We start from the raw sequence: 23,298 nt of genomic DNA, 5'->3' as shown, positions 1-23,298 counted from the left end.
AAGTCGGTATGGGATTACCAACCCTAATGAAGCGATAATAGCCCAGACCGCCAGATATAACTGTAATATTGTTACTCATCCTTGGGCAATTATTTTGAGGCAATAGGTTTTGATTTTCGTAGTTAGATATCCATTTGTTCTTTATTTTCTTGTGTTTGTGTATTCTTTTGTAGTGTGTTTTTCGCTTTTTTATCTTAAACTCCATCTGTTTCTTTTGATGGGGAATAAATATATACATACAAACATACATACATACCAAACAGCGAATTTCTTAGCCAAAAATCCCGCCAATGACTGTGACTTAAATCAAACAGTTCGTGGTAACGAACTGTAGTAAGGAGCGACCCGGCTCAATAGAAACCAAAACTCTAAAAAATGAAATTTTGATACCAATAGCTATTTCAAAAGAATCGCATTTTAATGCTGATTTTAAATATATAAATTTCGTCAAGTTTAGTCTTACGCATCAAAAGTTACGAGCCTGAGAAAATTTGCGTTATTTTACAAAATAGGGAGAAACACCCCCTAAAATTCATAGAATCTTAACGAAAATTACACCATCAGATTCAGCGTATCAGAGAATCCGACTGCAGAAGTTTCAAGCTCCTATTTACAAAAATGTGGAATTTTGTATTTTTTGCCAGAAGGCAGATCACGGATGCGTGTTTATTTGTTTGTTTGTTTTTTTTTTGTTTTGTTTTCCCAGGGGTGATCGTATCAACCCAGTTGACCTAAAATGTTGCAAGATGGCTCATTCTAACAAAAATGAAAAGTTCTAGTGCCCTTTTTAAGTGACCAAAAAAATTGGAGGGCACCTAGGCCCCCTCCCACGCTAATTATTTTCCCAAAGTCAACGGATCAAAATTCTGAGATAGCCATTTTATTCAGCGTAGTCGAAAAACCTTATAACTATGTCTTTGGAGACGACTTACTCCTCCACAGTCCCCGTGGGAGGGGCTACAAGTTATAAACTTTGACCAGTGCTTACATATAGTAATGGTTATTGGGAAGTGTACAGGCGTTTTCAGGAGGATTTTTTTTGGTTGGGGGGAGGGGTTGAGAAGAGGGGGATATACTGGGGGAACTTTCCATCGAGGAATTTGTTATGGGGGAAGAAAATTTCCATGAAGGGAGCGCAGGATATACTAGCATTATTTAAAAAAAAACAATGAAAAAATAAATATGAAAAAGTTTTTTTTTTCAGCTGGAAGTAAGGAGTAGCATTAAAACTTAAAAAGACAGAAATTATTACCCATATGAGGGGCTCACCTCCTAATACCTCGCACTTTACGCTAAAGTATTTTTAGTAATGTCAACTATTTATTCTACGGCTTTTGTGATTCAGGGGTCATTCTTAATAAATTGGGACAAAACTTAAGATTTAGTGTAAAGAGAGAGGTACTGCCGAGGGGGCGAACCCTCTCATATGTGTAATAAAAACATGAGAATAAAAAATTCTTTACGTAAGCTAATGTATAAGTTACGTATATCTTTTAAAAAGATTCGTAAAAAATTAAAAGTTCTAGTTGCCTTTTTAATTAACCAAAAAATTGGAGGGCAACTAGGCTTCCTCCTCCGCTCTTCTTTTATCAAATCATTCGATCAAAATTATGAGAAAACCATTTAGCCAAAAAAAAAAAATATGCAAATTTCGTTTTAATTATTCCTCTGCGGAGAGCCAAAATCAAAAACATGCATTGATTCAAAAACGTTCAGAAATTAAATTAAAAAAAAACAAGTTTTTTCAACTGAAAGTGAGGAGCGACATTAAAACTTAAAACGAACAGAAATTACTTCGTATATGAAAGGGGCTGCTTCCTCATCAACGCCCCGCTCTTTACGCTAAAGTCTTTTACTGTTTTAAAAAGAAGAGTTGAGAGGGAGAGTCAAACTTTAGCGTAAACAGCGGAGCGTTGATGAGGAAGCAGCCCCTTTCATATACGAAGTAATTTCTGTTCGTTTTAAGTTTTAATGTCGCTCCTTGCTTTCAGCTGAAAAAACTTGGTTCTTTTTATTTAATTTTCGCAAGAGGCTGACGCTTTTAAAATTAAAGGAGAACCAAAACCAGTTTCATACCACAGAGAGAGAAAGAGAGAGAGAGAGAGAGAGAGAGAGAGAGAGAGAGAGAGAGAGAGAGAGAGAGAGAGAGAGAGAGAGAGAGAGAGAGAGAGAGAGAGAGAGAGAGAGAGAGAGAGAGAGAGAGAGAGAGAGAGAGAGAGAGAGAGAGAGAGAGAGAGAAAGAGAGAGAGAGAGAGAGAGGGGGGGAATCCACTTAATATGAACAAAGAGGGTGGGCTCACAATCATCACCCTTAACCCCCAAAAGGTCATCTTCAAAATCTTAAAGTTAAGGGAATTCTAAGAAAAATTATTTTAGAACCCTGTTTCTTGCATAATGATTGATTTTTCTTATGTAACACTAAAAATTTAACAGCAACATAAACTTCAAGGATTATTGCAAGTTATTGCTTATACAAGCTAGATTTATGAAAGAAAAATAGCTAAAAAAGAAAACGCCCTTTTTTATTCAGGCTTGTTCTGATTACTTTTTTTTTCTCAAGTGAGTCAGCTTTGACTTAACTTAATTTAAAAACTTAAGCAAAAATTTAAGCAAACAAAAAATATAAACCATTACAGATGCAAATCATTATAGATAAAAAAATAATCCCTGAAGAATATCGAATGAGATTAAAAGCCATATGCGTAATTTTTTCCTTTCTGGAATCCTGATTGTTTTTGTGCTTTTCTTTTTGTTATTGATGTTTTGATAAACGAAACCATTATGCTCAAAAACACTCAAGCCTTTGGGACGATTTAAGAGGGGGTAGGAGGTAGCCTCAATCTTAATCGCGATTGCATTTTTATTCTATTTATTTTTCCTTCAAAAAGGATACTCTTCGAACAAGAAAACAATAAAACGCATGTCCGTGATCTTTCTTCTAGAAAACAAGCGTAAATTCCACAGTTTGTATATAAGGAGCTTGAAACTTCCACAGCTGGGTTTTTTGATATTCTGAAAGATCTTCAAAACTCTTTTTGTAAAGAAAGGGATTCTACTTGCCTCGGACAAACATGTTCCGGGGGAATTATCCAGGGGAAATATTCAGCGTGTTTGGATTTCCAGGAGATGAATGGGAGGGACAATTTCCAGAATGATTGGAAAAACGATTAGAACTTGGTATTTTGAAAGGAAAGTATGCTACAAAGAATTTATTCAGCTGAATATTCTAGGGGAAAATTTTACGAAGAGAGAGATATTTTCAAAAAGGATGGACTCTTCTGTAAGAAATAATACGGAGGAGCGTATTTTATGTGCAATGATCTTCCCACGGAAGAGTTTCCCGTGAGGCGACGGAATTTTGTTTTACAGAGGGTGAGTAAGATTTAACGCTACTGTCTAAAAATGCTCAGAAATTAAATATAGAAAAAAAAAGAATTTTCTAAACTAGAAGCAAGGACTATAAGTAAGCAAATAACGTGCTTAACAGTACCACTAAAAAAGTTACCTGAAGAAATACTGTATTTAAAACAATTATTATTGGAATAGCCTACAGGCTAGTGGAAATAATTGTGACAGCTTTTCTCCGACTAAGAAACATGACTGCAAATTACGATGATTTAATGGCATACTGTCTCCTACGCCACTGATTTTATGAACCCCTAGCTATTTTAAACTATTTTGTCAGATACAGGGTCAGCAGAAACAGTAGTAGGCCAGTATTGTCAAGTACTTGCTTTTAGTACCGTCTTGAGCTTTTTGGCTTCTTTTTTTTATTGCAGAAATGAATTTATTCACCTTTTTATTGGTCACTTTTTTGTCTTTTTTTTTTCGCATTACAGTCTTTAAAATAACGGTAGAAATAGTTTAACTTCCGCCTAAGCGCAATTAACACGTAGTTAGGAAGGGGGTGTGTAAACCCTTCCCCTTTTGATTCTAAAACGGAACCGTATAAAAAATCTATAAATGTATACACATATTTCGCTGAGTCTTCTGGTATATAGCTTCTACAGTTATTCCAGTGAGTCCTTGAGATAGAGGTTCTGAACTTTTCAAATCTTAATTATGGCAAGTCTATCTTACCTTTTATGATATATGCTCCAGCAAAATCACCCAATGAGTAAATGCCTACTAAAGGATTCTTACGAGTAAAATAAATAAAAGGCAGGAAATATACTTTTGGTTTTTGTGCAAAAAGATTTGTTAAGTAAATACCAGCAAAATACCTTCAACAGAAGATTCATCACTATCATCTGAACTATCACTTCAAAATATTCCTTCTCCTCTTGCATAGTCTAAAGAAAAATCTTTCAACTTTTCTTTTACATCAAGCTCTTTTTCTTCTCCACTTTCATCAGAGTTGGTTTCCTGCTCATCATAACGTTCTTCTTTGAAACCATTTAACGCTTTTACGTTTTTATCTGATTTATTTTGAGGTTTTTTATTTTGACTAAAATTTTTTCCTGAATTTTTTCAATCAGTTTCTTTTTCTTTTTTTCTGATTTAGTACTGCTCAATTGGTTTTTTCCCTCAGTAGCTGATTGTTTCTTATTATTCTTATCTTCTTTGAAATTATTTTCTTTAGTTTTCTGGCCGTCTTCTTCTTCTGCATCTGAAGATTCATCACTTGAGCTCGTGCCGTAGTAGCGATTCAAATGATCTTCACTTGTCAGATTTATTGGCCTGCCTCTCTTGTCAACTTGGTACTTAATATTAAACTTTGAGTCCTGAAAGAAAAGCATACAGCATATAATAATTGACTATTATCCCAATTACCTTACCTTAGACCTTAGATCCTCCTGAGCCATTGGTGGCGCATAGGGTGTCGACAAAGTATCTCCATTCATCACGAAGCTGTGCGACTGCAGTGATATCTTCCCATTGCGGAGTGAAGGAAATTTTTGCCTTTTTCAAGTCCCGATCATACTGCCTCCGCAGTGTGTTTTGGTCGGCCTCGTCTTCGTCTTCCTTCAGGCTGCCATTAATACACTCTTAAGGCAGTCTGTCTTCGGGCATGCGTAGAACATGACCCAAATATGTCCATCTTCGTTTCTTCAAAACTCCGGTCACTATGGGCTGGTTTGTTTTCAGCCGGATTTCCCTATTGGTAATTTTCTTATTCCAACTGATTTTGAGGATCCTTCGAAGGCAAATGTTTTCGAAACCAAGGATACGTTTCTGAAGTTGTTGGTTGAGTTTCGAACATTCACTGGCGTACATCAATATAGACAACACATTGCTGTTGAACAGGCACAATTTTAAACAAAGTGAGTATTTGTTGCTTCTCCAAATTGGTGTTAGTCTGTTGAAAGCGCCTGATGCTTGTCCAATCCTTCTCTTGATTTCAAATGTTACATCGTCAGTATTTTCTAACCAGCTTCCAAAGTATTTAAATTATTGGACCTGTTCAACAGATTTATCAGAGCTCAGAGCACTTTTTGATTTATCGACGTTGATCGACAATTCGACCTCTCGGGCTTTTTCTGAGATTTCATCAAATAGCAACTGTAATCGATCTTTGGCGTCTTCTAGAAGTACTATATGATCTGCAAAGTCAAGATCTGCGAGTTGTTTGTTGTTGACGTTTACTCCATAGCCCATAGACTGTCCGAGTACGTAGTCCATAACTATTGTAAATAAAAGTGGTGATAATACACATCCTTGCTTGACACCAGTCATGATTTTGAAGTATCTTGTAACTCCGTTTTCTGTTCGAACACAGCATTCTGTTTCTTGGTACAGCACGATAATAGTTCTACTATCTTGGGGGGTATAACATAGTATTTGAGGATTTTCCATAAGATCTCTCGGTCAACCGAGTCAAAGGCCTTTTCTAGGTCAATAAAAAGAAGATATAGCTTTTTATTCCATTCCTTTGAGTCGTCAACCAGCATTCTCAGCGTGAAAATTAGGTCTGCACATGATCTTCCAGGTCGGAAGCCGTGTTGTTCATCACGAAGATATTGGTCCAGTTTCCGCTGTAGGCGTTGTAGTATAATAATTGACAAAAGTTTACTAGGCATCGACATTATGTTAATACCTCTCCAGTTGCCACAAACAAGCGCATCAACTTTTTTGAAGAGCCTAATAATGGTTCCTTTGGTCACATCACTGGGCACTCCATATCTGAGTTAGTAGCTCAACCCAAACTGTCATGCAGTCGCAGACTGAAGTTTTCAGAATCTCAGATGTAATGCCATCTACTCCTGACATTCTTCCGTTCCTTAGCTTTCTGACAGCGGCTTTGATTTCTTCTGGAGACGGTGGTTCTTCATTTACATTAAGAATCATAAATGGAGTGTCAGGAATTATATCTTGGTCATTTATTCTCGGTCTATTTAGTAGGTTCTCGAAGTGGGTTGCCCACCTCTCGTCAATCATCAAACGGTCTGTCAAAAGGGCTCCATTCTCATCCTTTACTAGATTAGTCCTGTTAGGTTTGACTCCAATCATCTCATTGGTTAATCTACAGATTGTTTTCGAATCTCCCTTCTTTGCTGCTTCTTCCGCAAAAGCTGCTTTCTGTTCAATAAATTGCCTCTTGTCAGTCCGGACACTCTTCTTTACTTGTTTGTCTATTTTTCTATATGAGACTTGCAGAACAATTAATTCAGATGCGTCTGAGGCCGACAGAATGGAAAGTTTGGCTGATTTTCCTGCATCAATTAGTTTCCAGTTCGGAAACCCATCTTTCTTTCTTTTTCTTCTTATAGCCTAATTTCTCCTCTGCAACTTCTCTGTACGTGGTTCTAAGTTTCTCCCATATGCGCTCGACATCAGCCCTTGGTTCTAATTCCGATTGCAGGGCTTCAAATCTATTTGTAAGTTCTAATTGGAACATTCGTGCTGTTTCCTTGTCGTTCAGTTTCTCAACGTTCAAGGGTTTGTGTGTTGTCGGTTTATTGTTTTTCTGTGTCACTTTTAACTTTAGATGGATCTTAGCAACCATGAGGTTATGGTCTGATTGTATATCAGCGCCTCTGTAGCCTCTCACGTCGAGTAGGCTCTTCCGCCATTTGCGTGAAAAGAGGAGGTGATCAATTTGATTGCACGTGCGGCCATCTGGTGAAGTCCATGTATATTTGTGAATGGTCTTGTGTTGAAAGAATGTACCTCCTATGAAAAGGTCGTTGTTCAGGGCGTAGTCGACAAGTAGCGCTCTGTTTTCGTTCATATCACCTATTCCATGTTGTCCCATGACTTCAGGACAGTAATTGCGACAAGATCCTACTTTCCCACTGAGATCACCTACGACACATATGCTATCGTGTCTAAGAATTTCTGCAACAACACTTTGTAGTGTTTCATAAAAGTTGTCTTTCTTTATTTCATCCGCTTCGTTAGTTGGTGCATAGCAGGCAACGATTGAGAGTTTTCCATGAGCTGACCAAAATCGTGTGTAAATAATTATCCCAATTACAGTTTTCTTAATCCCATGTATAAAAAGCTAAAATTTGAAAAGCATGGCAGAAAATTTCCTGTTGAATCCAAACAAAAAGTAAAAGGCAAAAAAGAAAAAAAAATATGCAAAATATGTTGTTTTTTTTTCCGACAAATCGTGGTGACGAACTATAGTAAGGAGTGACCGGCTCAATAGTGACGAAAACTCTAAAAAATGGAATTTTGATACCAATAGTTACAAAAAAGAATCACATTTTTATGCTGACTTTAAACATACAAGTTTCATCAAGTTTAGTCTTACCCATCAAAAGTTAGAAGCCTGAAAAAATCTGCCTTATTTTAGAAAATAGCGGCAAACACCCCCTAAAAGTCATACAATCTTAACGAAAATCACACCATCAGATTCAGCGTATCAGAGAACCCTATTGTAGAAGGTTCAAGCTCATATCTACAAAATCGTGGAATTTCGCATTTTTGCCAGAATCATAATCTAAAATGAGCCTTAGTGAATAAGTTATTGCTTTCCAAAAAACAGCCATTCGAATTTTAAATGGCCGAAAAACCATGGTCAATCTAATCAATCAATGAAAACGGATGAAAAAGCATGCCTAAAAATAATAAAGTTAATAAAAATATTCTTGTTTATGATGGATTACCCAATTCACCAATCATGTATTTTTTTATTTACTTAATAGGTTTAATGCCTTTGCACTTCCTGGCCGAAGGGCCAAGTAACGGAGATCAGCACCACCGGGACTGCAAGGTCTAATGCCGTATTCTTTACCTTTTACCTTTTAATGCCTTTTAGATATTTTTAAGTTTTCCTTGACTCTTGTCTCAACCAGGTCCACCAGACCTCTCTATGGATGGGAGCCAGGCTAGGCCCTGGAGTGACAAAGCTATTTCTCCCTCTCAACTCCCTGACCCAGCAAATGTTGAGAATGGTAAAACTGAGACTGCCAAATATAGACTGCCATCCAGACCATCTACTTCTAGTGATTCTAGTGATGGCACAATTATTTCTGTAGATTCATCTCGGTTCACTGAACCAAATTACCCATTACCAGGGACGAGAACCATCTTGCATAAGATGACTTCCAAGTAGTTAAACATAAGAAAATAAATAACAAAAACATAAGGTTAATGACCTCGACCTATTTGAAACATCAGATGATTCAGTAGCTCCAATCCCTGGTCAAGAAATATCCATTCCAATGTTTGCTGTAATGATCTCACCTGCTCCAACAAACATTAATACTCCACCCCCAAAATTTGAGCCCAAAATACACGTTGAATTTTTTGAGAATCAACACTTTTAAGAAACTGAGAAAGGAATTCAACCATTTCATTAATAGAAATGGAGCGATTGAAGTATTTGCCGAAGTTGCAGCCTTTCTGACTTCTCTGTTGGACCTGAAACTGATTGGTACCATTGAAATAACTTGCAATCCAAAGGAAATAATATTTAAAAAGAAACTTGACTGGTCATTTATAGTGTATCATAACTTACACGACAATAGAGAGTCTTAGTGATAGTTCCCATTCAACCTGCCAATTGGAGTCAACAAAAAAAGCTTAAGAAAAGATAAAAGTGAGCTAGGAGAAAGCAACTCAGTTCTTTGTGTATTTAAAGGAGAATATTATTTCAAAAAGACCCATAGAAGCCTTTTTTCGTTTCTCTTTTCTGCCCACTGTCTCAAATCCTCATTTGGCAGGTTATCAGTTTTGGGGATTGAGGACTCAGAGACAGTAATCATGGTTTCATTCAGGCTATCATCGTTATATAGGAGGCATTCATATATAGGAGATACAACAATAGGAATATCCGCTTCTGATAACCAATTAGATGATTGGTCCCCTTCCCTGAGGGGGATAGAAGAGCTAGGAAACATTGAGTTCAGGAGAGGGAAAAAGCAAAAGAATACTTCTCAAAAAAAAGGAGTAGCAATAGCTTTAGTTCCTTTCACTCAGAAAATGAATGAAACCAATAATATAGATTTTCATCAACTGATTTCTTCTTTTCTTCAGAAAGAACTCAATGTATATCCTGTGATATTTTAACTCCAGGAATCAAAAGATTTACTGCATAATATCTTAGCATATTCAAGATAAATAAGGAGAAACATTATAGTAGCTCATTTCAACTCACAGAGTGAAGCAAAAGGATAAGGGCTAAATAGTCTTGACTAAAAAGCCCACGTTTGCTGAAATAGAAGAAAAATATATCAGTGTAATTTTGTTTGGGTCAGTTTTATTGAGATGTAACAGTAGCATACCAGTATGTGAGGAATGGCAACAGTGTTGTATAGGTTTTCCAGATGTGGCCAGCTGAATTAGAGTTTGCACACTATCATAGAAGCATAAGATGCTTAAACCCATTGTTTAACATAGTTGAGAAGAAGTTTTTGGGTGTGGTGGTTTGACAAACCTATGGATAGACCTAATTAAATGAGGTGATCAATGGGCTGGGCAGAGCTAGAACCAAGGATTATGACAGAAACACAGGAAACAGTCTTCCAAGTAAACAACACAATATCCTCATTTGAACAGCTGAATTAAAGCTCAACTTACTAGATATTCAGCTTATAGGATTTCAAAAATATAAGGTATCTGGTGAACTTTATGAGGTCACCTGTATAACATATCAAAGACAGGTCAATTGAAGACACAATCACTGAAAATGGACACAGATCTTGAGCATCAAGTACACAACTATTAAACAGGAAAGAAAGTTGACTACTCCTTGACAGGCTCCATAACAATGTATCTACAGTTATTGGGCATAATGAGCACTGAACTTCAAATTTTTCTTCTAAAAATTAAAAGCCAGAACTCTGACAAGAAGGAGGAAGGTACAAACTCTAAGTAAAAACCATATGGCATAAGCAGATAAAGATGAGCCATGAGAAGTTTATCTATGTGCTGCAGATGGATTAATGATTCTCTTGTCCTAGTAGGACACGATCTTGCTCGTGCTTTCGATTCATCCATTCATGAGCATATTCTGCTTTTGGCAGCACAAAGAGGATTCTAAGCATGTGTTATAAAGCCCTTTGACTCAATGTGTAGTTCAATTCGCATTAGAATAAAGTGCCCAAATGTAACTTGTGATGTACTAGTTGATTCGGATATACCAGTGAAGAAGGGTATAAGTCAAGGGGCTGGGAACTCGCCAGATTTGTTCAATAACTCCGTTATTGAAGCACTATATAAAGCCCCAACAACATGCATTCTTTATGGAATTGATGTGTCACTAATTAGCTATGCAGATGATATTTTAAATATTAGTAGGACTCCACAAGAAATAAAAAGTTGTTTCAGTGCTTTAAAGGATGAATATTCTTGTATCAGCCATTTGTTTAACCCAAGGAAAACAGAACTGCTGTATTTAACTATAAATTGCCAACTGATGATGCATCTGTCATTCTGAAAGGTACCAAGGTCAAACCAATTCAAGCTATTACTTACCTTGGAGTCAAAATTGCTACTTTGCTCAAGGTTACACATGAACTTGCTATTGAAGATACCCTTAGGAAAGTTCTTAGTGCATATAGAAGGCTTGTCCCAAATGAGACAAGATTTAATCATCATATTGTTGCCCAGTTATATAATCTATTTGTTCTGCCATATTTTATATACATATTTCCGCTTTGGAAATGTTTCACTCAGACACATAAGGAAAAGCTGTGTATGATTTATTTTAAGTATGCTAAGTATTTTCTTGGGCTACCACCCTGGACCAGTAATCAGTATTTGATTAAAAGATTTGGTCAGATACATCCAGATGTTGCTGTCCCAACAGGAGTAATTAATTTTCAAAATAAGTTCCAGACTCAAGATCACCCTTGGGTGACTCTTCAGAGTGTGTTTAAGTTAGAAATAATATTTAATAGTTGAATTCTGTGTGTATTAAATCTGTTGTATATATTTGAGTTAAACTGTATTTTGCTGCCTTTTTCTTCTTCTTTATTTTATTTGTACTCTGCCCCCCATAGTATTTGTACAGTTTTGGCAGACAATGAATTTATATTTTTATTATTACATTATTGCATTGGCTTTGTCAACACCAGATAAACCTTCCTGTTTTACTCATGGATGGTTCTCTCATAGAACAGGTACTGAAACGGACAATTCATTGGAATGAGAAAATGGAAACTTATCCAAGGCAGTCTAATAAGTTTGCTTGATGAAGAGGTCAGGAATAAAGAACTCTGACTGACAATAAGCATACCGTTCATCTTCAGGGATGCCAGCTGGGAGGGAGAAGAAGATGTAGTTGTCAAACAAGAGATAAACCTAAAGATTGTATTTTAAACTTGTTTAGCAAAGGCAGAATAAGAATGATTAGATTTTTTTCAATATTAAGCTAGGATCTTGGAAAACTTTTAATTTATGGAAATCCATAAGCTATTCACAAGACTGGAGTTTAGTCATCAACACTCCTTCCATATTGAAAACAAGTTTTGCTTGACTACATGAAATAATTACAGACTACAGATGAGTCCTTTACAGACTCCTTGCAAAGGGAAAGCTTGATTCGCATAAAAATAGAGGGCATGGCAAGTCTATGCACAGGACATATCTAGATAGATCAAAATATATTTTTGATGGTAAAGATGGCAAAGTGACTGAGAAGGTTATGGAAAGATAAACAAACTTTACTATATCAGCTTGCAAATTTGAATATACTGCAACTTGGTCCAAATTGAAAGTTCACGAGGATATATGAACACACATGAAATCAGACATGTTATTCAAAGCACTCAAAAACTCACTTTACCTAGAGTTGTATATAGCTATGCTTGATATTTAGGGTCAGGAAATTGCTATAAAAGTTGTCAGCTATAATGGAAGGTAAACCTAAAAAACAAATTTATCAATACAAGAACCTAGTTTTACTAATGATGGCAAAATTAAATGCTCTAACAGATCATTATTGAAGTCAGTAAGCATATACACACTAAAATACAGAAAAGATTCCACTCTCACAGCTAAGTAATAATCATTAACTTTGAAAAGACTTGAGTGGAGACCCCAATTCATCAGAGTATCAAAACTTCTAGAAAATTGACCTTGGTTCTTCAGCTTTCCAGCAGGTTCTAAATAGGGAGTGGAACATCAAAACTACACTAACACTAGACTAATCTAGAAGGTGAATATCAGAAAGTTAGGCTTTGATTCAACTCTTCAAGAGTAGATATTGTTCTATTTAATTTGAACGCTGATTCCTGTTATTCTACTATAGCCCTTAGTTCTAGATCTGTCAAGTCCATTGATCACCTCATTTTTCTAGGTCTACCCATAGGTATGTCAAACCACCATAACCAAAAACGTCTCCTTGACCAGCCAGCAACTGACTCCTTGTCATCCTCCTTTCAGCATCTTATGCTTCTATCATATCATTCAAATTCCAATTCATCTGGCCACTCTTGGCAAGCCTATACAATGCTGCTGTTTTTCCTCACATATTATATGCTATTCCTTTGTGTGTTTTCTCACTAAAACTGCCCAGAAAAAATAAGATGTCTTTTTGATTTGCAAAATAATTGCTTCATCTGCCTCCCTGGTACAGGAATATGCAAGTCATTGCAAAATTCATGTTGCTGATCTTTGTGTTGCCATTGCTAGATGGATAGCAAAGCACAATAGAAAAAGTGATTTATTCAACAAATTGTCTTCAAATGTTTTATTTGCATTTTTGTTTTGCAGCTTTAGATCACTTTTTGCTTTCTCTGTCAGTTTAGTTGTGGACGTTAGTTTGTTTTCTCCTTTCTTCTCAAGTGTTTTGTCTTGTTTGGGTTTTCAATTAATAATAATAATAATAATATCTTGGTATTGGGATGTAAGAAACTTCAGACTTAATTAAAGAGTTCCTGGGACACATTTCACATTCTTTTTTTTTTGGAAAGCATAATGAATTCCGAAAAATTCTCTCCATGTTGGATGAATTCCACATCAAAAATCTGATCTATAAAATCATTTATTGATAGTCAATATAGTTTTCATAATGGCAGTGTAGTTGAAAAAGAACTGATACGTTAATACGAAAGTGTAACAAAATAATTGAAAACTCAACCTTTTGGCAAATTAAACATGCAATTTATTACAAGAAAGTCATGTGTAGAAAAGAAATTGCATAAGGCCTTTGTCTACCCTTACCTTGAATCTGGTATGGTATTAGTGACCCCACAGTACAAGATGGATACTGGAGCCTTAGAGAGTGTATAAAGTAGGCTAACAAAACTAGTTTCTGGCCTAAAAAATAATCTACACAAAAATGCCTAAGAGCCCTACAGTTACCAACCCTGTCATAGCGACAAAAGAAGGGCAATCCCAATCAACAGTTCAACTGTTGCAGAAAACTAGGGTATCACTAGACCATATTCACCCAAGTTTTCCATTATTTTTAACAGCATAACTCTATTTCAATTTGGAAGAAAATTGTTGATAAGATTTTAAAAATTAAAGAATATGTAAAGCCTTTGCATTTTATTATTTCTATTAGTACTATTAATAGAGTTTAATTTTGTTTTCAGTATAAAATGCAAAGGCTTTTGTAATTAAATAATGTTTGGCAATGTTTGTAAATATAGATTGGAAACATATTGCATATTGCTTCATTTTTGAATTTTTGAAAACCTCGGGTCTCTGGATGCCTCCATTTTTTCCAGCAATATCGCAATGAATATTGTTTTTGTATTTATTGCTGGAAAATTAAATCCTTAAATTATTCGAAAAGAATCCTTAACTTTGGGTGCGTTTGTTTACTTGTCCGATAACTAATCTGATTAATCCAAGCGTTTTTTGAGACACATATGACGTCAGAGGTTAGTCGGATTATCCCCACAAACGCTCAAGATTACTTGTCCGTGGGCTGGCACTTTATAACCCCCAAATAAAAAGATTATGGGTGCGTTTCTTTACTTGTCCAATGGGATTTTTACTAATCGAGGTTTAACCCCTAAAAGATAGCAACAAATACTTGTCTGACAACGTGTTACTGAAAACGGCAAGATTTATTGCGAATAATAACAACATTGGTCACGTGTAATTATTATTTTAATGCTATGTGAAGTTTTGACAAGGAAGAGGCTAGGACTTTGGGCCTGTTTCAAATTTTACAGGCAAATACAGCTTCAGCAATTATTTCAGAGCTGGGTAGCCTAATACAATTTGTGTGGCCAGAAGTTTAATTGTAAGATTTCAAATTGTGGTTGTCATTTGCCTTTTTAAGTCATTCCATTCAAGATGCTTTGGATATTTTTTATTGTGATAAATTGTCTTAATGCTCTGAAAAGGGAAAATTATTTCAATTGCATAGGATAGGAAAATTTTGGTAGGCTAATTAATTCAAAGTCCTAAATTAGCCAGGGAAGTGCTTTTTTTTTCACTGAAAAATCACCACGTTCTTTGAACTCCAATTATATAGCCCTGTTTTTGGCCCCCTTGATCCAGTTCCTGATTGTCATTTACATTAAATTTCACTTTTTCTGTTACCTATTTATGTTTGCACCAGTTTTACCATTGGGTAAAACTGGTACAAACAGTATTACTGGCTTTCATATAATTTGAATATACCACTTGATGCCTTTTGTAATGCTGTTTACAAATATAATAATTGCTTCTACCACAAGTTCATATTTAAGCACTTTTTGACCTCTTAAAAATGACCTATATATGGGGTCATTACAAATCTGTAATAGTTTAGAAACAAATTTGGGCTATATCCTTGCACATCAGGGGGTGGGGGTAAAGTGTAGCATATATTAAATATGTAAACCAACCATTGCTTGAATTTTTTTGTGTGTGCTGTTGCACTGGTGATTTCTCTTTTCATTAAAATTTGATGTGCACAAACACATTAAAAAAAAAACAGCAATGGTTAGTCTACATATATAATATATGCTATGCTTTACCCCCACCCCCCTGATGTGCAAATATATAGCCCAAATTTGTTTCTAAACTATTACAGATTTGTAATGACTCCATTAATAGGTCATTTTTAAGAGGTCAAGAGGTGAAAAAGTGCTTGAATCTGAATTTACAGTAGAAGAAATTATTATGTTTGTAAAGAGCATATAAGAAGGCATCAAGTGGTATATTCACTTTATGTGAAAGCCAGTAATACTGTTTGCACCAGTTTTACCCTTGTTTCTTGTTAATATTACTAAGGGGTCATAGTTAAGCACTAGAGAAGTCATTGTTAAATAACATGTGCTTATGTATATATAGCTTTTTGCTACATATTCTTTTTTGGTTATATGATGCTTGATGTAGTATAAGCAAAGAGAAGGACCTGTAGACCTATAGAAGAAAACCTGTTAAAAAAAGATGATTCTTTGTAATTTACATAATAATTATAGCTTTCTACATGCAGCCCTGCTCTACTTTAGCCCCAACCCTGCTAATATGGAAATGTATAGCTGAAATTACATATTTTCTATTGATTCTGCCAATCTATCCCTCAACCCTTGTACCTGTTAATTGAGGCAACTGTGGCAAAACAAGAACTGGAAAAACAAGTAACAGGTGGCAGAAAACATTGGAAATATATAATTTGGGCTATATGTTTGCAAATTAGGCATGTTAGAGGTGAATTTCTTGTTGTTCATATTTTGATCTAAAAATAAAATGAATATACCACTTGATGCCTTTTTGTATGTTCTTTACAAATATAATAATTGCTTATTTTGCTAGTTCAAGTTTAAGCACTTTTTGACCTTACTTAACCTAACAAATTTTGGCAGTGAAAAACATACATTATTTTGTCAAAAATGACCAAAAACACATACCTTAATTGAAAATTTGGCATCAAAGAAGAAGAAATACAGCATAATATTGTAAAATTTATTAATCCAACTTAATTGTGGAAAATCAGTGCTCATAGATTATACAACATGTAAAAAATGGATTAATAATGAAACAGTAAGTTTGAGACCAATGTTTTAAGCTTTCTTATACCCAAAAACTATTTGAGTGTACTTTGGTCATTTTCAAGAGCTCAAAAACTTGTACTTGAAGCACTTATTATGTTTTTAAAAAATAAAAAAGGGCATCAAGGAGTATGTTCACTTTATTTGTAAATCAAACATATGAACAACAAAAAATTTACCAATTATTAGTATAGCTGCACAATTTTCCCCTGGGTATGTAGGCTTAGTGGAAGGTCACTTATACCTGATCATGTCCCTAATGTTTTTACTTGGTTGAAAAAAATCCAAAGAAAGTTCCTATTGAAAAGGAAAGAGATCAAAAGTGAGATTGAATTTGTCATAGCTTGGAGGTTTGTCCCTTCAGTCTGTTTAAAGAAAACAGATTCATAATTGAAGCTTTGTTCATTTCAATCTTAGGGATAATCTACATTTGTTACACTTAATTAAATGGTTGTAAAGGGATACTTTTATTTATTTGTCTTGTTTGTTTTCTACATAATTTTTTAATCTTTAAATTGATATACATTTCTTACAAATTAATTAGTCATATCATAGTTCCACTTGCAAGTTTTGACCTACTTTGTAACCCTGGTCTCAAAATTGCATATAAATTTATTGAAGCTAGGAAACATAGAACTCCTCTCTGTTTAAAAGAAAATGGATGGACATAGGTAGGTTTTAATACACTAAAGTCCTAGGGCCATGGAAATTAAAAAAAAAACAATGAAGATTAACTTTAAAATTCTGGACATGACATAAATATGACATTCACAAAGAAAAACCATTCACAAAATTTTACTTTTGTGCTCAGTTGCCAACCTGAGCAATTGCCCTAAATTTTTAAACCTTGCAAAACATTCACCAGCCAATTCTTATGACCTACACTGTTGTCTGTACATCAAAAATTCATGGAAAAGGAAGGACCACCTTACTGACATTTCTTCCTTTGTACTTATATTTAATGGGTTTAAAAGAAAGCTCCTATGGCTAAGTCAGAAGCCTAGTAAAGGACCAGGTAATCCTTTAGACAGGAAGTGCAATAGGAAGCTAGGGGCCAGTCATCCTATGCTTTTGCATGTCCTTCCTGCTTACTGACCCCAGATTTCTCTAGGTAACCTGTTAAGTTTGGGCCAATTCTGGCTGAACTTACAGAGTTACATCACTGACCTTCGTCCCAAACCAAATAAACTGCTAATGCCAGAAATTAAACCTGTGCCCTTTGGATAAAGGATTCTCAACCTAGAGTGCCAGCCACTTAGGAAGGAATACAAATGTCACCAGAGAACAAAAATTATTTGGAAAAAAGAAAATATTGAAAAAAAAATAACTCAAGTCATAGTTGCTCATTGCTGTCCCACAAACAATATGTATTTCATTATGACAAATAAATTTTTAAACAGGTATCAACAAAACTCCATCAGGGATTGTATTTACTTAAGGTACAATCAGCAATATTAATGCTTAGTTTTGTGATATTCTGGTTTTGAAATAATAAAAAAAGAGAAATTATATGTTCTACTTGTTTTCCACAACCCCATTTGAGAAAAATCATTTGTAACAACAATATACCCATGGTTGGCTCAGAATCTCTCTAAAATTCTTTAAACAGAAGGAATTTAAAAAAAATTATACTCATCAGCAAGAAAAATATTAACATAACTCTCTAAACTTGGCACTTTTTAAGACAATTTTTAGCAAAGGAAATGCAAAACTTTAATGGTGTCCTATGTCATCTAAAAAAAAAAAACATTAAAATGTGTCAAATGAATTTTGATGTAAGATGCCTCTAATACTTTCAGTTGAATCTGTGAAATGAAGGGCCAGGTATTCCTTTACATTTTATACAATATATAAAAAGAAAAACAGTTCAAATTTTTTCACAAAAGAAGAAGCTTGATGTAAAAAAATAAATATATTTTTAACAGAAAGCAACTGACATCAATGAAATCAAATAAAACAAAAATTCATGGAGAATAAATAATATAAGCCATATATTTAACCTATAATGAGGTGGCATAAAAGATTATTTTTAGAATTAGAAAAAAACAGTGTTATGGCTTAAAGTTCTGCTCAATCAACAGGAGTTGTCTAAGGCCAGAGAAAAAGAAACTGATAACCAAAAAAATGAGGCACCCAAAAATTTCAGGACCCTTTAGAGGGAAAAGAAGTAGAAGTAGGTACTTCAAAATACCTTCCTGGGAAATACTTTAGCCTGTAGACACATCCCTGAAAGTTTCATTTTCCTAGCCTAACCTCTTTCAAAGATAGCCAAAAGTAGCTAAAGTAAAATTTTACCCCTACTGTATCTTAAAAATCCAGTTTAAATAGCAGTCTCAACAAATATAGACTATATAAAAGGCTATAGGTATTGGCCTAATCATTCTAAATTTTTTCCAACTAATAATTATAGGATGGTTTAGAAACTAGGCCTGTTTGATATAATAACATTTGACTAACTCACCAATGTGATAGCTGCCTCCCTAAGAATCAACCTTTTTAATAACAAAAAAACTTTTCTTCTGACTCCTTATGAAGCTTAGCCTATGCAAGACAAGCCTAGAACACCAAAAACCCTTTAGATACTAAGGAATATGCATAATATTACTTACAGGTCACTGAAAAGCTAAGATTATTTCTATTATGTACAGTTTCCTTGTCTTTTCTCTAGACTTAACGATTTCACATGTTTATCCATTTAAAAAAATATATAGCATTGACGTCACAATCCTCAAATAATCTTTTTATTTGGGGGTTATAAAGTGCCAGCCCACGGACAAGTAATCTTGAGCGTTTGTGGGGATAATCCGACTAATCTCTGACGTCATATGTGTCTAAAGAAACGCTTGAATTAATCAGATTAATAATCGGACAAGTAAAGAAACGCACCCTATTTGAGGATTGTGACGTCAATGCTATATATTTTTTTAAATGGATAAACATGTGAAATCGTTAAGTCTAGAGAAAAGACAAGGAAACTGTAAATAATAGAAATAATCTTAGCTTTTCAGTGACCTGTAAGTAATATTATGCATATTCCTTAGTATCTAAAGGGTTTTTGGTGTTCTAGGCCTGTCTTGCATAGGCTAAGCTTCATAAGGAGTCAGAAGAAAAGTTTTTTTGTTATTAAAAAGGTTAATTCCTAGGGAGGCAGCTATCACATTGGTGAGTTAGTCAAATGTTATTATATCAAACAGGCTTAGTTTCTAAACCATCCTATAATTATTAGTTGGAAAAAATTTAGAATGATTAGGCCAATACCTATAGCCTTTTATATAGTCTATATTTGTTGAGATTGCTATTTAAACTGGATTTTTAAGATACAGTAGGGGTAAAATTTTACTTTAGCTACTTTTGGCTATCTTTGAGAGAGGTTAGGCTAGGAAAATGAAACTTTCAGGGATGTGTCTATAGGCTAAAGTATGTCCCAGGAAGGTATTTTGAAGTACCTACTTCTACTTTTTTTCCCTCTATAGGGTCCTGAAATTTTTGGGTGCCTTATTTTTTGGTTATCAGTTTCTTTTTCTCTGGCCTTAGTTCTTAATTATTCTGGCCTTAGACAACTCCTGTTGATTGAGCAGAACTTTAAGCCATAACACTGTTTTTTTCTAATTCTAGAAATAATCCTTTATGCCACCTCATTATAGGTTAAATATATGGCTTATATTATTTATTCTCCATGAATTTTTGTTTTATTTGATTTCATTGATGTCAGTTGCTTTCTGTTAAAAATACATTTATTTTTTTTACACCAAGCTTCTTCTTTCGTGAAAAAATTTGAACTGTTTTTCTTTTTATACATTGTATAAAATGTAAAGGAATACCTGGCCCTACATTTCACAGATTCAACTGAAAGTATTTGAGGCATCTTACATCAAAATTCATTTGACACATTTTAATGTTTTTTTTTTTAGATGACATAGGACACCATTAAAGTTTTGCATTTGCTTTGCTAAAAATTGTCTTAAAAAGTGCCAAGTTTAGAGAGTTATGTTAATATTTTTCTTGCTGATGAGTATAATTTTTTTTTAAAATTCCCTCTGTTTAAAGAATTTTAGAGAGATTCTGATCCAACCATGGGTATATTGTTGTTACAAATGATTTTTCTCAAATGGGCTTGTGGAAAACAAGTAGAACATATAATTTCTCTTTTTTTTATTATTTCAAAACCAGAATATCACAAAACTAAGCATTAATATTGCTGATTGTACCTTAAGTAAATACAATCCCTGATGGAGTTTTGTTGATACCTGTTTAAAAATTTATTTGTCTTAATGAAATACATATTGTTTATGGGACAGCAATGAGCAACTATGACTTGAGTTTTTTTTTTCAATATTTTCTTTTTTCCAAATAATTTTTGTTCTCTGGTGACATTTGTGTTCCTTCCTAAGTGGCTGGCACTCTAGGTTGAGAATCCTTTATCCAAAGGGCACAGGTTTAATTTCTGGCATTAGCAGTTTATTTGGTTTGGGACAAAGGTCAGTGATGTAACTCTGTAAGTTCAGCCAGAATTGGCCCAAACTTAACAGGTTACCTAGAGAAATCTGGGGTCAGTAAGCAGGAAGGACATGCAAAAGCATAGGATGACTGGCCCCTAGCTTCCTATTGCACTTCCTGTCTAAAGGATTACCTGGTCCTTTACTAGGCTTCTGACTTAGCCATAGGAGCTTTCTTTTAAACCCATTAAATATAAGTACAAAGGAAGAAATGTCAGTAAGGTGGTCCTTCCTTTTCAATGAATTTTTGATGTACAGACAACAGTGTAGGTCATAAGAATTGGCTGGTGAATGTTTTGCAAGGTTTAAAAATTTAGGGCAATTGCTCAGGTTGGCAACTGAGCACAAAAGTAAAATTTTGTGAATGGTTTTTCTTTGTGAATGTTATATTTATGTCATGTCCAGAATTTTAAAGTTAATCTTCATTGTTTTTTTTAATTTCCATGGCCCTAGGACTTTAGTGTATTAAAACCTACCTATGTCCATTCATTTTCTTTTAAACAGAGAGGAGTTCTATGTTTCCTAGCTTCAATAAATTAATATGCAATTTTGAGACCAGGGTTACAACGTAGGTCAAAACTTGCAAGTGGAACTATGATATGACTAATTAATTTGTAAGTAATGTATATCAATTTAAAGATTAAAAAATTATGTAGAAAACAAACAAGACAAATAAATAAAAGTACCCCTTTAAAACCATTTAATTAAGTGTAACAAATGTAGATTATCCCTAAGATTGAAATGAACAAAGCTTCAATTATGAATCTGTTTTCTTTAAACAGACTGAAGGGACAAACCTCCAAGCTATGACAAATTCAATCTCACTTTTGATCTCTTTCCTTTTCAATAGGAACTTTCTTAGGATTTTTTTTCAACCAAGTAAAAACAGTAGGGACATGATCAGGTATAAGTGACCTTCCACTAAGCCTACATACCCAGGGGAAAATTGTGCAGCTATACTAATAATTGGTAAATATTTTGTTGTTCATATGTTTGATTTACAAATAAAGTGAACATACTCCTTGATGCCCTTTTTTATTTTTTACAAACATAATAAGTGCTTCAAGTACAAGTTTTTGAGCTCTTGAAAATGACCAAAGTATACTCAAATAGTTTTTGGGTATAAGAAAGCTTAAAACATTGGTCTCAAACTTATTGTTTCATTATTAATCCATTTTTTACATGTTGTATAATTTATGAGCACTGATTTTCCACAATTAAGTTGGATTAATAAATTTTACAATATTATGCTGTATTTCTTCTTCTTTGATGCCAAATTTTCAATTAAGGTACGTGTTTTTGGTCATTTTTGACAAAATAATGTATGTTTTTCACTGCCAAAATTTGTTAGGTTAAGTAAGGTCAAAAAGTGCTTAAACTTGGACTAGCAAAATAAGCAATTATTATATTTGTAAAGAACATACAAAAAGCCATCAAGTGGTATATTCACTTTATTTGTAAATCAAAATATGAACAACAAGAAATTCACCTCTAACATGCCTAATTTGCAAACATATAGCCCAAATTATATATTTCCAATGTTTTCTGCCACCTTTTACTTGTTTTTCCAGTTCTTGTTTTGCCACAGTTGCCTCAATTAACAGGTACAAGGGTTGAGGGATAGATTGGCAGAATCAATAGAAAATATGTAATTTCAGCTATAGATTTCAATATTAGGAGGGTTGGGGCTAAAGTAGAGCAGGGCTGCATGTGGAAAGCTATAATTATTATGTAAATTACAAAGAATCATCTTTTTTTAACAGGTTTTCTTCTATAGGTCTACAGGTCCTTCTCTTGGCTTATACCACATCAAGCATTATATAACCAAAGAAGAATAAGTAGTAAAAAGCTATATATACATAAGCACATGTTATTTAACAATGACTTCTCTAGTGCTTAACTATGACCCCTTAGTAATATTAACAAGAAACAAGGGTAAAACTGGTGCAAACAGTATTACTGGCTTTCATATAAAGTGAATATACCACTTGATGCCTTTTGTAATGCTCTTTACAAATATAATAATTTCTTCTACTGCAAATTCAGGTTTAAGCACTTTTTCACCTCTTGACCTCTTAAACATGACCTATAAATGGAGTCATTACAAATCTGTAATAGTTTAGAAACAAACTTGGGCTATATATTTGCACATCAGGGGGGTGGGGGTAAAGCATAGCATATATTATATATGTAAACTAACCATTGCTGTTTTTTTTTTAAACGTGTTTGTGCACATCAAATTTTAATCAAAAGAGAAATCACCAGTGCAACAGCACACACATAAAAAAATTCAAGCAATGGTTAGTTTACATATTTAATATATGCTACACTTTACCCCCATCCCCTGATGTGCAAATATATCGCCCAAATTTGTTTCTAAACTATTACAGATTTGTAATGACCCCATATATAGGACATTTTTAAGAGGTCAAAAAGTGCTTAAATCTGAACTTGCGGTAGAAGCGATTATT

At 34.3% G+C, this 23,298-nt stretch overlaps 2 protein-coding genes and 1 pseudogene across 2 annotated transcripts in view; 1 reads left to right on the top strand and 2 right to left on the bottom strand.

Moving 5' to 3' along the window:
• The window catches only part of LOC136028673 (ESF1 homolog), a 32,599-nt pseudogene extending 27,860 nt beyond the window's left edge, over positions 1-4,739 (bottom strand).
• The window catches only part of LOC136028777 (uncharacterized), a 281,013-nt gene that overhangs the window by 242,557 nt on the left and 15,158 nt on the right, over positions 1-23,298 (top strand). The window lies entirely within an intron of this gene.
• Positions 6,659-10,989, bottom strand: LOC136028672 (craniofacial development protein 2-like). The gene is made up of 2 exons (XM_065706500.1): positions 10,867-10,989; positions 6,659-7,444 (listed from the first exon to the last, which is right to left on the bottom strand). The coding sequence occupies exons 1-2, from the start codon at positions 10,987-10,989 to the stop codon at positions 6,659-6,661; spliced, it is 909 nt and encodes a 302-aa protein (XP_065562572.1).

This window comes from Artemia franciscana, chromosome 7 (genome assembly GCF_032884065.1).
Source record: "Artemia franciscana chromosome 7, ASM3288406v1, whole genome shotgun sequence".
Lineage (NCBI taxonomy): Eukaryota > Metazoa > Arthropoda > Branchiopoda > Anostraca > Artemiidae > Artemia > Artemia franciscana.
The sequence above is the reverse complement of the archived record's forward strand: the minus strand, read 5'-3'. Positions and strand labels throughout refer to the sequence as shown.